General features: G+C 25.7%; 1 protein-coding gene across 1 annotated transcript; it reads right to left on the minus strand.

The window, feature by feature from the left end:
- Positions 1–383: 383 nt before the first annotated feature.
- On the minus strand, positions 384–7,175 carry LOC141526674 (uncharacterized). Its single transcript, XM_074241744.1, has 3 exons — positions 6,927–7,175; positions 2,828–3,013; positions 384–1,430 (listed from the first exon to the last, which is right to left on the minus strand). The coding sequence occupies exons 2-3, from the start codon at positions 2,889–2,891 to the stop codon at positions 895–897; spliced, it is 600 nt and encodes a 199-aa protein (XP_074097845.1). The 5' UTR covers positions 2,892–3,013; positions 6,927–7,175; the 3' UTR covers positions 384–894.
- Positions 7,176–12,678: the final 5,503 nt, after the last annotated feature.

Raw genomic sequence — 12,678 nt, forward strand, 5'->3', positions numbered from 1 at the left:
CATAATCAAAGTGGAAGCCAAAAAATTTTGAAATTTTATACGAACCTGCGCAATTTTTTTACGTTTTTTTAAAATAACTTTTAAATTTTCCCACCAATCATTCCAAAACCTTATATCAGCTTCTTCTGCTTGGAAAACTGTGTCGATTGCCGTCAAAAAGATCTAAATCGCACGACGCGTTCCAAAGGTGTCGCTGTTGAAAGAATTTCGGTGCGCTTTTGAAGCAATGAAATTTCACAATTAAAAAAAATCAGTTCGAGCTGAATAAATATAAAATATTAAAGAAATTCTCAAGTTGTATAACAAAAATATTTGCTCGATAAGCAGATCGCGTTTTAAAAATAACTTAATATTACGAAAAACACAATAACAAAACAAGCCAATAAATTAATAATTTTTATTATTTATATTTTCAGTTATCAATAATAATTATCACTTAAATATATATTTATACACTTATATCGATCGCGTATTAACAAAACAATTTCAGTCTTATGCCGTATGTAGTATAATAAATATAACAATAATCAGCCGTTATTAAGATAATTATTATTAATTCACTATATACAACTCAAACTTAAAGTTATTTCAACAACAATTTTTTTTAAGAAAATAATAATTATTTTAATTGCATTCTACAAATATAACCTAGAACTCTTAATATATAAACCTTACAACAATAATATCATGAATAGGATCACAACTCCATCTAGCGGTAGTCGTCTAAGCTATTTACTTGATCCTAAGATTTGTTCTTATAAATAATCGTCTAATTATGATAACAAATTTATAAATAATTGTAAAAAAACTTTCAGTACTTCAAAACTTTATAATTATAACGAAAAATATCGTAAAAAATGATAAATAATTAATATAAAAAATAAAAATAATTTTCTATTCAATTTTTCTCTTGCCTCGATTTACTTTCTGCGAGAGATTCGACGCGAAAAAGACTTTCATGGAAATGCAGCAAAGAAGTAACATGGCGGAGAACAAGAAAATGAACCCGGGCGTGAATTTCCCGATGAACATGATGCGAAGCAGCGTCACAAGCTGCGTAACAAGTACCACTTGCGAGAGGTAGATGGCGTAGATCAGCAAGGAGTGGGGTTTCTTCGCTGACCGGCGCACTGAGTGTTGTTCGAAGTATTCTTCGGTGAATTTGCCCGGGGATTTCTGTCTTGAAGCCTGGGGCTTGTGGGAATGAGTACGGTGGGCCCTCTGGCGGATCGACGCGTGAACACTGGCGTAAAGGAGGAAGATCTTGTCAGTGATCCGCTGGATCAGTTGAGTAAGGGTGAATTTTTCCGAGCTGGTTTTAGAACCCAAGGAGTAGAGCAAGTATGGGAAGAGGTTCAGGTTTTGGCAGCAGTGCCGCAGCTTTTGGATTGATGGGTTGTTGAAGAGCAGTGGTGTGCTTTGACTGCCATCTGTTGAGAGAAAATTCAACTGGTTAAAGAAATTCTATATATTTTGGAGATTAAAGAACAATTTAATGTAAAAAATTAATTCTAGCGGAATTTTCTAGAGAAACTTTGTGGTGTTAACACTATAACTCTCGAAGAACACAATCGATTGACCTGATTGTTTTTTTATTCGGTTGGTGAGTCAATGCCCAGAGATGTTTAGAAAATCACGGGTCAATTATTATTCGTTTTATTATAAATAAAATATTTCTATCACAATTTTTACTCATCAAGCAGCTACATGTAATGTTTTTTATAGAGTCCATACGCGCATGCGTTCCTACAATTTGTAATTAACCTGTCTTAACTTGTGAGGGCGCTTAACTCTTGAGATAACTATTTTTATTCGCGGGAAAATTTAAACAAACATAAAAAGTCTATTGTAGCCGGTCTAATGTCGTAATTATAAGAAAATTTTGTCATGATATGTTTCATTCCATCGAGTAATATCGAAAAATGGCTTTGGCTCAAAAGTTAATATCTCTATTTATGTATGTAAATATATATGTGATATAACGCGCCATGTTAGCAGGATTGCGCCCACGGTTCTTAACCGATCTATATGAAATTTTGTGGGCTCATTCTGTGGATCAATACCAAGATCAAGTTCGAAGATGAGCAAAATCGGCCGGTTAGTTTACAAGTTGTGGTTGTTTGAAAATTTTTTTTCATTTAAAAAAAATTTTGAATTTCGTACATTTTATGAAAATAATTTTCCAGATGTAACAGATAGATAAAATCTTTCAAATTTATCTTAAACTTCATCTAATTACCTTCAATTTAAAGTATCATTTGTCTGGTTTTGATGATTTTTTTAATTAATTCCGTGATTTTGAAAATTTGAAAAAATTTTACATTAACGTTTTTCGGCCCTTTTTCTTTAAATAATTTTTAAGCCGTAAAAGATAGCTTAAATCTATCAAATGTACGTTAAAATTCACATAATTATCTTCAATTTGAGCTATTTTTTGTCACCTTTTGATACTTTTTTCAATTTATTTCGCAGTTGGGAAAATTAAAAAAAATCAAGAATAAATTGATTTTTAGCTTTTATCATCAAATGACTTTCATCTGTTACAAATTCTATTTATTGGGTAAATGTCTTTGAATATCTATTTGTTGTAGTCGGTCTCACATCGTTACTTGCAAAAATATAATAAAAAATAAATTTTACATTGTTGCCTTTTAATAAAGTGTTTTTTTCAATATTTAAACAAGAAATCTACCAATCCATGTCGGGTGTGGCCAAATGGCGCTTTTTACTTATTAATTGAAGTAACATTTATATTAATTATTTAATGAATTTAAGGCTTCGAAAATCGTAAGATTATGTAAAAAAAAAATAAAAAATTCTAGGTTACCTTTTAATAAATCAGAGACGCGTCGAACTAGCGTTGGCTTGTTGGCCAACAAAGGAGCCTCCATTTTGAATACTTCTAACCTCAACAATAAAAATGATTGTCTCCGCTCTGGAGGTTAACTTACTACTGGCTGTTCTTTGACTCCGCGAAAATAACAGCTCCCTCTTTTAATCACGGAATTATCACCTGAAAAAAAAAAAAAGAAAAAATACATTTTAGCATACCAGAACAATAATTACCAATAATTAGACCGTACATACTAATGATCAAGTGAAAAAATAACGGAAGAGATTTGTTTCATAAAACCGTGATAATTTTCAAGCAAATATTCTATAAAACTATAATTAATATTATTGTTATTTCTGACCATTAGAGTTATTAAATTTAATTTTTCTTATTATATGTACTTGATGTATAGCGCTCACGCGGGCGGCACGTGATGCTTGATAACCTCTAAACCGGAGATGGAGATTAGCAAAAAATTGTTTTATTAACAATAAAAAATGTAAAAAAATGATAGTTGGTAAAAAATAGCGAGAATAAGATTATGATTGGGAAAAGATTGGCATTGACATTGACTTTATCTCGAGTAAATTAGCAATTCACTTGAATTGAGTGAGTGCCTTGCGTAATTCGATTATTATCATAATTGTGGGTAACTGAGTAGAGTAATATATATTTTTATAAGATAAAAAGTTATGTTATATTAGTTTTGTTGATATATGCACTGCTGAATCTTGAGAGCGGACTTGAGATTTTAAATTATTAAATTTAAATGGTAATTTAGGTTATCGAGAGTAATTGACACGATGGGTGATTATATGCAAATTGGATTCGAACTTTCAAGCTTGTCGTTTATTGTCTATTGGGTTAATAAATGATTTATTGGAAAATTGTGGGTGTTAGATTGTAAAAAAATTTTAAAAGTCGATTTTTGATTGATTTTATTCAAGGATTTCATTATAAATGATGGAAAAAAAAATTTACTTTTTATATTAATAAATATTTATTAATATTCCTGATTAAGGAGATCCAAGTAACCCTCCTAGTGTAAAGAATGTCTATAAAAAAATAATACGTAAAAATAATTTTGTTATGCATCTTAAAATTAATTTTTAAAGGAATTAATAACATTTTTAAGGAAATTTCCGAAAAAATTACTTACTAAAAAATTATTAACATTTAATTGACTAATAAAAAATATAGTACTCTAAATTACCGGTATACACTTGACAACACCGCAAGAGTTCCCTAACCTTAAGATTTATTTATGTTTACTGTCTAACTAAGATGACTAAAATCTGCACGGGAAGAAAATTGAAGGAATTTTTATTATTTTCCTGTCGTAATTTTTATTTCATAAAATAGTAACGGTGGACTATATTTCTCATTTAGTACTTTTTACGATCTACAAAAATTGATAGTCGGTTTTTTTAAAAGAAGTTTTAGGGAGAGAGAGAGAGAGAGAGATAGGAGGTTGGACTAATTTCTACTCTTAGAGTAACCGAAATTTTTTGTTCTACCCGGGAATCGAACCCAGAACTCTTTGTTGGCAAAGAGAAGAACCCTACTGTTTTTTTAATATTTTTACTAGAATTCAAATTTGTGCGCGCAAGCGCGCGCCTGAGTTTAGGGTTTGCATATATTTTCATACTTATGATATATTTGACCAATCACGTTACGAATAGTTTGCTTACATGACATATTTTCATATTTTTCATCTAAATTATAAAAATGGATTAATTATTAGGCTACATATATTAAATTTACAAATTTTCAGGAAATCTTAAAAATTCGACTACTTTACGTGGATCTCCTTAAGAAATCTAATTTGAAATGATTTAAAATATTTTCAAAGCATCTGATTTGAATGCAATGTAGATATACAATTAACATAAGTGCAATAATTTCAAATGATCTTTTTGAACCAGGAAGAATAATAATTTTTTTTTTTTTTTTAATTAATTATTATTTAGAGTCGGTTTTAACTGCTGTAGTCATATCGCCGACTTCAACTGTTGGGAGTGGTACGTTGAGGTCTTTTTGGGTTGTGAAAATCTTAATCTACGCGGCAAGAGTCGAATATCAATCAAGATGGTTTCTAAGACCAGCTAGGGATTCGAACCCAGGCCTGGCCGGTGAGCCAGTCCGAATGCTCTATAAGCCATGCGCCATAGACCACTCGGCTAACTTCACCGGTTATTATTTTTTTTTTTTTATTTTAGAAAAATACTAATTTTTTGTTTATTATCAAAGTTCGTAGGAAAGTGGACTTGGGATGTTAATCAAAATACTAAAATGTCAATTCATTGCGATGTTTCGATCATATATTTGACATTCATCAAGCATCGATCTAAAATTTAATAGCGTTAATTTTTTTTCTCTAAAAGTAGCATTAAATGTTATAATCATTTTTTAAGTTAAAAATTTATTATTATTATTATTATTATTATTATTATTATTATTATTACGCTCTTAAAATTAAAATCTCAATATAAATAATAATTTAGTATTATTCACAAATATTAATAACAAAATCCCAAAATTTAATTTTCATTAAATTAATAAAAATAATTATTAATGCACTGATTAAATAACATTATTGACAATTTATCAGAGTACTGAACTCAATAACTCTTTAAAGTCATTAATACGGTTTCATGTATAAATATAAAACAAAATATTACTCATCGAATATATAAGATAAAAGTAACTAAATATCTACATGTCTAATATATTTTTTTTTGTTAAATATACGACTGGATTCTTAAATTATAAACAATATTCTAATTACAAATTACAATTACAAATTAACCGTATAAAATTTTGGTATATTTTTCATACAACTCTAAGAAAAATTTCACAACTTATTGAATTTTCTGACGTAACTTTTATTAGATTTACATTTAATCTAAACCTTAATTATATTAAGTATCTCTTAAGTTAATTAATGAAAAATATCTGAAATAATTCTTAAACTACAACTACAACTATTTTTATTTATTTGTGAGTCATTGTCTTGAGAACTTTAAAGAAAAATGTTTGAATACATTTATGTACACTGTGATATATTTATATATGTATATAGTTACTGTCACTTTATCGTCAAGGTAACTAATCTTTTTTTTATTGTGGGTGTTGAATCATAAGAAACTTAGATTGTGTAGAAGAAATTAGTTAATGTGTTAAGTCTGTCTCGTTTCTTATCAAATCATCGGAATTATCCATAAAATTTTATTAAAAATAAAAAATTAAATATTGAAGATTAAGTCGAAATATATTTTTTAAAAATTGCGCTTATAAAAAAATTTATTATAAAAATTATTCAATTACAAAATTTTAAATAAAATTATTTAATCTTAAAAATTAAAATTAACATTTAATTAAATTTAAAAATAACAATTAATTTTAATTTAAAAAAATTTATTTGATACAAAAAAAAATAAATTTATATACAAATTTTGACTGGTAAATTTTTAAAATTTTTATTTTTATAAATAAAAAAAAAATAGTTAAATAATAAACTATAAAAAATTTTTTAAATAAAAAAAGACAAAAATATCGAGTTAAAAAAATTATTTAATTACTAAATTTAATTTATATAAATTTTAAATAAAATTACTTAATCTTAAAAATTAAAATTAATATTTAATTAAATTTAAAAATAACAATTTAAAAGTTAAAAATTAATTTTAATTAAAAAGAATTTATTTAATGCAAAAAAAATACATTTATATACAAATTTTGACTGGTATATTTTTAAAATTATTTTTATAAATAAAAAAAAAATAATTTAATAATAAACTATAAAAAATTTTTAAAATAGAAAAATACAAAAATTTCGAGTTAAAAAAAATTCTTCCGAGTGTTAGTCAAGAAATTTTTGTCTATTACCTTCTAAAATATCTAATTTTACTCGAACTCAAGAAAAAAATCAATTTTCTATCGTTACATCGCTATATCCTGCCACCCCTTTCGTATAATCAAAACATAAATGCATTTTTCCACAAAAAAAACTTGAAATTCAAATATTTGCGCGGAAAATTTTCAAAATTAATATCAATAATAATTCCAAAAGTGAATTTTAAAAAATTCTTACCGCTAGCCAAAAAAATCCGGCTGAAGGATAAACAAAAATGTCCACTCTAAATCCACAGGCACGTCGTAAATGTCTGAAACTTCAAATTTCCAAAGTTTTCATTCGACAAAAAACCACACAATTGAATTTTATTTTTATTGACCCGCAATTTTAAAATTAAATTCAAGTGCAGATTATTTTTTTAATATTAATATTAAGTTTTATTTTTATATAGAAGCGTAAACAGTATGCGCATAAGAATTGAGCCGAACTGAAGAAATTCATGTGAATCACAAAGATTAAAAGAGGGTGGAAGGCTCTGTGGCGGCCCCTAGAGGCGGTAGACTGTACTAATGAATGGAAGGTCTCATATATTTATATATTTATATATTTATATACATACATATTTGTTTTTACAGGTTTAATTATATTGGACGGAGCGAAAATGGAATGATGGCGCAAAAAATAATTTACAGCTTTTTTATCACTGATTCGGAGTAGTCGATTAAATTACTGCGGGTTGTAAGCATTACACTGGAAAATCGGGTTTTATATGCTCATATATGTTTTATATTTATGTTTTGTATGTTGCGAGATACAAAAGAACCTATGGCAACACGCATGTGGTTAGCCCACGATATGATCACGTGCTTAGTGCGTGATGATCATTTTTTTGGTAAGGGTTATTAAATTAAATTGAATAATTTTTTATTTTTGTAAAGATTATTTTTTTTAATTATTAATTATTAATGCTCAAAGCTGAAAATATTTATAATTTTTTTATGAAAAGTTTTTTAAAGAAAAAATATTTTTATTATAAATTGATTTTTATTTTTATTGATTATTAATTTAATTAATAGTTATAATTATTGATGCTTAGGGAGGAAAATATTTACAATCTTTATATGAAAAATCATGAAATTAAATTAAAAAAACTAGCAATCTAGTAGTGACCTATAAATAAATAAAATTTTGCTTATTAAATAATGACATGTTAAATTGCACTGTACTTTCTTAAATATTGACGTTTTTAAAGATATAAGCTCATTCCGATGTTATACTCGTCAAGAGCTTTCATTCAAGTACCCACATGCATTTTTATATATTTTTCATATATACATATATATATAAATATATAAATATATGAAAAATTGATGTAGGTATTCAAATGAAAGGTCTTGATGACTATAATGTCAGAGCGAGCTTATACCTTCAAAAATGTTAATAGTTCACAAGATACAAGGTCATTTCTTAATTATGTAACTAGAGATAGAGAATTTTCGAATGCAGCCTAAATACTTATCATAATAAATTGACTATCGATAAGAATTATATGAAACCTTGCAAAGGCACAAATTCAAGTCATGACCTTTGCAATGACACTAAATTTAATTAAAAAAACCGATTTTATCAAATGATTATCCTGGAAACAAAATTTTTCTTATTCTTTTAATAATCTAGATTAAATTTAAGAAAATTTAATTCCTCATAATTCAATTAAAAACATAAAGTTAATTATTAATTATATCGTTGAAAAATTGGATTTTTAATTACGTAAATCCCATTCGAGCAACTTTTTTCGTACTCAAGAATCCATTTTAATTATAATATAAATTTTAATGATATAAATAAACGAAAAATACAATTTTTTTTAATATTAAAAACGTATATTGGCTATAAAAAATCTTGAGAAAAATATTTTGTATTTTTGGCGGAAAAAATCTTTTTTTTTCAGTGTATTTATAATATTTCTATAAAAAGTTTTTTTAAATAAAATAAAAATGAAAATATTTTTATTTATAATTAATTATCCTTATTGTTGATTCTTAATTTAATTAATAAATTTTATTGTAATTAATAATTATAATTATTAATGCTTAGGGATAAAAATATTTACAACGCTTTCATGAAAAATCCTGAAAATAAAATAAAAAAGATAATATTGTTCACACATTTTAAACCACAACACTGAAATTTTGTAAATATTATTTTAAAATTTGCTAAATATATAAAATCCCTTGAACTCTTGGAACTTATAATAAATTATATATCGAGTAAAAGAATTATTAAGTGACGTCAACGGGTAATGGTTCCGAGGTCCGTTCTATATTTACATAAAATTTTATTGTAAATAATGTAATATAATATAATATAACATTAATTTATATTATAGACACTGTGGTACCAAAGGTCCCGAGGAAACTCGACAAATATTGTTTCAATTGTAACGTAAATAATGAAAATAAGTAAATATAGAATGAAATTTTTGAAAAAAAATTTATCTTGTAAGTATTTTTAATTTTATTATTTATTTATTTATTTTTTTTAAGGAATTTTAGTTAAAAATTTTTTTTTCAATAGAAAAACATATTTTTGTTTTAAATTTATTTATTAAAAAATAATTACTAATTTTTTTAATTAAAAAAAAAATATCTCAATTTATTTTAATTTTTTTAAACATATTTATTTTTTTTTTAAATATTGACTCAATAATTAAAATGAAAATAAAGTTAGCCGACATCTAAAAATTTTCAGAATTTTTTTTTATTGAAAAAATTATTACAAAAAAATAAAAAAAAAAATTTGCACGTGCAATTTTTTAAAAATATTTTTTTTTTTTAAATTAAATTTAAAAAAAAATTAAAAAATTGAAAACGTCGGCTAATTTTAACGACAAATAATAAAAATAAAAATAAAAAATACAAATTTTCCAATTTTATGTTTAATTAGCAATCTTTGTTCTCAGTAGCGTCACTTATCATTATTATTATTCCTGACTCAGAGAGGGAATACCCTCGAGTGTCATTTGTGGCGCGTGGCCGACATATATCTATATATATACTCACACAAATATGAAAAAATATATAGGTAGGTAAAAAAAAATCTAATTAAAGTTTTCGTCATCAGAATCCGGACTTTGGACTTATTTGTTACATTACAATAGATTATTTAATTTGACATTATTCGAACTACAATACTATCTATTTTGGTTCCTTTCCTGTTAAAACCGGCTCAGAGTTCGCGACCCATTTTGATGAGTTTATAATTTGTCAACCAAATCGGATTGATAGCAAGTTTTTCTTCTCCCTTAAAACACAATTATGCATTAAAAAAAATTCTAAAGAGATTAATTTGCTTATCTAATGTATTTACATCCATAATTGCTCGCATAATCTATGATCTATTTTTGTTTGGACCCCAGACAGTGAACTTTGTAATAATTGACAAGAACAATGAAAAAAAAGAGAAAATTTTTAAAATTTATCGTCTGCGTTTGATAAAGTTAAATGTGCAAATATTAATTGTGTTAATAAATTAATTATTGTAAGATATGTACTGGGAAAAATTCATTAATAATATTATTGCAAGTAATGAGTATGACATCGAGATGAGTTTATATTTTTGTATTTCAGTATTTAAACAAAGTATAGTGCTGTTTAACAAGAGTCATTCTTTAATAAATCAAAATTTTATTTATTTATAGTTCACAAGTTACGGCAGTCACTTAGTGACTGCAAGGCTGCTAGTTTTTAATATAAAGCAGAAAATTTGATTAAAAATATTTTGTTTTAGATTTTTTGTACCTAGCCAGGATTCGAACCCAGATCCTCCGATTACATGTTAGGCATTTAATCACTTAAGGGGCATTCCATGCGAAATGGGAAAATGACTAAAATTAAAAAATTTCTCTAATTCATTCTAATTTAGTCATAATTTATTATCAAAACTCTATATTTTACTAATTTGTAAAGAAAATTTTTCTTAATCAATAAGAAAATCGATTTTTCTCTCCTAGTAACTTTTCAGCCGTACTAACTTATATCCCGGTCAAATGTTGTTTCAATAGTTTTAAGAACAAATTCATTTTATGTTTGTTATTAACTAACATATTTATTATTATAGTTTTAAGAACAAATTTGTTTATGTTCGTTATTAATTAACACCTAAGTTTATCAAGATCGTGTTGTTGTCAGCATGCTAAATCCTTTATTTGTGTTTTTTAATTAGTTTTTTTTTAATTATCCTAAATAATTTATAGTTAAATATGTGAAAAATAATGTTTCTGAGGTTGAAATAATATAAAAGTCTTTTCAATAAACAACTTCATGTACACATTTTGTACTTGTCCCACTAGTCACAAATGCCTGTCCCACCAGTCACAATAAAAAAAATTTTTTTAATTGTTTCTATGTAGGTAATCAGTCTAATTCTTCATAATATTGAATGTTTGTAGGATAAATTTTGTATTGAGAGGGAAGTATTTTTTAAAAGTTTAGCAGTCGAACTGAAATTGGACTTTAAGTATACCGCGGTAAGAGAGAAGGATTATTCTTAGTCCCACCAGTCACACTCAGTCAAATGATAATTACGAGAAACTTAAAAAGTAATCGAGGTTTTTGACAAAGGGATGTTGTTAATTAGTTATTTTTCTATATTATAAGATAAATTTTACTATACTATAAGTTTCAGTCAGATATTTATAGCTTATAATTTATGGAATTCCAGAGTCAAATGTCCCACCAGTCACCATGGAATGCCCCTTAAGCTGCTAACTTTTTTAATAATTCTGTGCCTTTAATTTTCTACTTACGAAGCATTAAATTAATATCAGCGTTAATTGTTAAAATTAATTTTCCTAATTTATAAAAAGAAATTTCTGGAATTCAATAAAAACAAATTAATGGCAGAAAGCTCTAGAATATCACATCAAAGGGTCATTGAGGTAATAAAATTTCATCTATATAAATATCTACTACATACTACATACTATAAAAGAATATTACATTACATTAACTTTTATTGGTCAGTAGTATGTATCATACCGTGTATGAAGATATTTATTGTAGTGAAGAAGGAAGAGTGTATTTTACGGTAATGAGAGACAATAATGTACCACGCTAGCAACGCATGACAATACTCAATACATCAAATGACCTTTCATTTAATGATTAGTGACCCACGAATTTCCAATCTCATTACGAATTATTCCAATCAAATTTTTATTATCTGCAATTTTTTTAAACAGTCTTTTTTAAGAGCGCAGGAGTTCGATTTGAGACCTTTGTTGTCCAATATATTGATAAATTGTATCTTAATTCAAACAAAGTTGAGGATTTAAGTAAAAATAAGCTTCTACAAAATAAGGATGTTGTTTTAAGAATGACAATAAGATCAATGAATTGTTGCGCTATCATGCAACGTGCTTAACATAGTCATGAATATTCTATTTATTACTTAATATTTGACGTCTGGACTTAAAATAAGATGATTAGCTATTTTTATACTCAACTATTTTAATTTAATTTTTTATAAAAAAAAAAATGAAAAGGGAAGTAATGAGCTAACATTTTTCTATTAATTACTATAATTATACTCATTGATCATTTTTATCTGTACTTAACTTTTAAGTACGTAATATGTGGAGTTTATCGCTTTTTTATCTTAATGAATTTTTTCTGGTCGTCAGTAGATATTATTATTGTTATTCTTATTAATTGTAACATTACAAATGACCTTTAGACAGTCGTTTGATCTATTAGTTTGGAAAAAATTTATTAGATATTTATAAACTGATTTTGTTATAAAAATATGTCGAATAGATCTTATAAGATTGCAAGTTCATAATTTTTAATGATTTAATAAAAAAAAAAAAAAAAATAAAAATGCAATTCCTGAGTTATAATTGTAATTCTTTTAATAATTATTAGATCGTTGGAAATTTTTATTGTAATAAAATAGCAATTTTTAATAAAAATTTTCAAGTAGAAAAAGA

The sequence above is a fragment of the Cotesia typhae genome, unplaced genomic scaffold (assembly GCF_013202065.1).
Source record: "Cotesia typhae breed Kobodo isofemale line unplaced genomic scaffold, CoteBio_Ctyphae contig_36, whole genome shotgun sequence".
NCBI lineage: Eukaryota > Metazoa > Arthropoda > Insecta > Hymenoptera > Braconidae > Cotesia > Cotesia typhae.

Excerpts from the sequence above, each read along its gene's own strand:
- LOC141526674 (XM_074241744.1), bottom strand. The coding sequence starts at position 2,891 with ATGGAGGCTCCTTTGTTGGCCAACAAGCCAACGCTAGTTCGACGCGTC. Across the intron at positions 1,431-2,827 it reads CGTCTCTGATTTATTAAAAG|ATGGCAGTCAAAGCACACCA; the intron begins GTAACCTAGAAT and ends TTCTCTCAACAG.